This window comes from Lipotes vexillifer, unplaced genomic scaffold (assembly GCF_000442215.2).
Source record: "Lipotes vexillifer unplaced genomic scaffold, Lipotes_vexillifer_v1.1 scaffold541, whole genome shotgun sequence".
In the NCBI taxonomy this organism is placed as follows: Eukaryota; Metazoa; Chordata; class Mammalia; order Artiodactyla; family Lipotidae; genus Lipotes; species Lipotes vexillifer.
Genome location: NW_006771814.1, coordinates 440,656 through 442,443, shown reverse-complemented (window position 1 = coordinate 442,443; position 1,788 = coordinate 440,656). Strand labels below are relative to the sequence as shown.

Below are 1,788 nucleotides of genomic sequence, written 5' to 3'. Positions count from 1 at the left end.
GCTCTTCCCTGAGGGCTGGAAGCGGGTGCGCTCCACCACGGCCTCTCCTTTATTCCAAACCCTGCGGGGATATGCTTGAAGAGGTTTTGGAAGCCCCGAGGGCCTTCTGCCTCCCCAGCTCATTCCCCCCTCCCTCCACAGACCCACTCCTTGCCAGTTGTGGTGATCTCCAACATCTGTCAGATGCCCAATGCCTGGGCATCCATCCTGTGGTATAACATGCTGACCAACAACCCCAAGGTGAGTCGGGCCCCCGTTCTTCCTGAGACTTCTCGGTGCCTCGGGGCTGTCACAGTACCTAGCGCAGCTCATCAGGCACCACCCTCTCATCTAAAGGAGTAAATGTGTCATTTCCAATAGAACGTGAACTTTTTCACCAAGCCCCCAATTGGAACGTGGGATCAAGTGGCCGAGGTGCTGAGCTGGCAGTTCTCCTCCACCACCAAGCGCGGGCTGAGCATTGAGCAGTTGACAACACTGGCGGAGAAACTCTTAGGTCAGCACTTTACCTCTTCTCCCCTCACCCTCCTCGGAAAAGGAATCTGGCCCGTGGGGCTGTTCATTCAGAAGAGTCTACCGAGCAAGGTGCTGTGCCGGGGCCAGAACACATGTGCTCCAGCAGGTCAGGGAGTCAGGATACAGAGGAGGTGTGCACATTGGGGGTTGTTTTTATGAGGCGGGAGGCAGATTTCTTATCTCTTGGTGGCTGTCTCCCTCACCCTTCCAGGGTACTACTTTATCCAACCATCGGAAGATATTTTAAGTGCGTGTTAGAGCTAAAGGCTTGGTATCCCTGTCTGTTTCTTCAAGAAACCGTAGGCTTGTTTTTAATTTTCTCCCTGGAAAAAAAGCCTTAGTAGAATGTTTTGCGTGCTACCTATGCTTTGTCCTATGCTGCCACCAAATGTGACCCTGTAACTCAAGCTGTCAGCTTCTTAGTGTGTGCTGCTGGTCCCCGGACCACCACACGAGGCTAGTAAGGGCAGCTGGGCTAAACAACAACTGGGGTGGGGTGGGGGTGTCAAATGATGGGGTCGGGTGTGGGGCGGATGGGTGCACCATATGCACACAACAGTGGCAACATTCAAATACATGAAAACCAACGGTTTCAGGGCCTGTCGTGGGGCAGTTGTGCACGTGTTCTGTTTGAAGAAATAAGACCTTGATTCAAAACTGAAAATTATACTACTTTATTATTTTTTTTCCTTCAGGACCTGGTGTGAACTATTCAGGGTGTCAGATCACATGGGCTAAATTTTGCAAAGTAAGCAACCCGTGTGAACTCCGTGTGGCTGCCTCATGGGGGGGGAGGGGTGCTTACCTGCTGGGAGGTCGTGGAGGACGCTGGGCCTGAAAGGCCCTAGGCTCTTGGTCCAGCTGCCAGTAGCACCTGCCTGAGGCTAGATGGGCCTGAGGATTTTGGTGGCACCTCACCCCTAGGAAGGAAAAGCCTGGGATGGTGGTGGACTTGGCTTTCCCATTATTCTTTTCTCCAGGAAAACATGGCCGGCAAGGGCTTCTCCTTCTGGGTCTGGCTGGACAATATCATTGACCTTGTGAAAAAGTACATCCTGGCCCTTTGGAATGAAGGGTAGGTCGGAACTCTTGTGTCTGGCAGGGTGCGCAGGTGTGACAAGTCCCCTGCTCTCCCAGCAGACCAATAGCAGGGCAACCCTCAGCCCAAATCTTGCTCTTTCTCCTCTTTGCCTCCAGTTACATAATGGGCTTTATCAGTAAGGAGAGGGAGCGGGCCATCTTGAGCACCAAGCCCCCAGGCACCTTCCTGCT

At 53.1% G+C, this 1,788-nt stretch overlaps 1 protein-coding gene across 1 annotated transcript in view; it reads left to right on the top strand.

The window, feature by feature from the left end:
* The window catches only part of STAT3 (signal transducer and activator of transcription 3), an 18,236-nt gene that overhangs the window by 11,241 nt on the left and 5,207 nt on the right, over positions 1-1,788 (top strand). Inside the window, exons 12-16 of the mRNA XM_007447192.1 lie at positions 142-240; positions 361-496; positions 1,212-1,264; positions 1,497-1,591; positions 1,714-1,781. Coding sequence (XP_007447254.1) covers positions 142-240; positions 361-496; positions 1,212-1,264; positions 1,497-1,591; positions 1,714-1,781 — 451 coding nt within the window. The remainder of the gene's footprint in view (positions 1-141; positions 241-360; positions 497-1,211; positions 1,265-1,496; positions 1,592-1,713; positions 1,782-1,788) is intronic.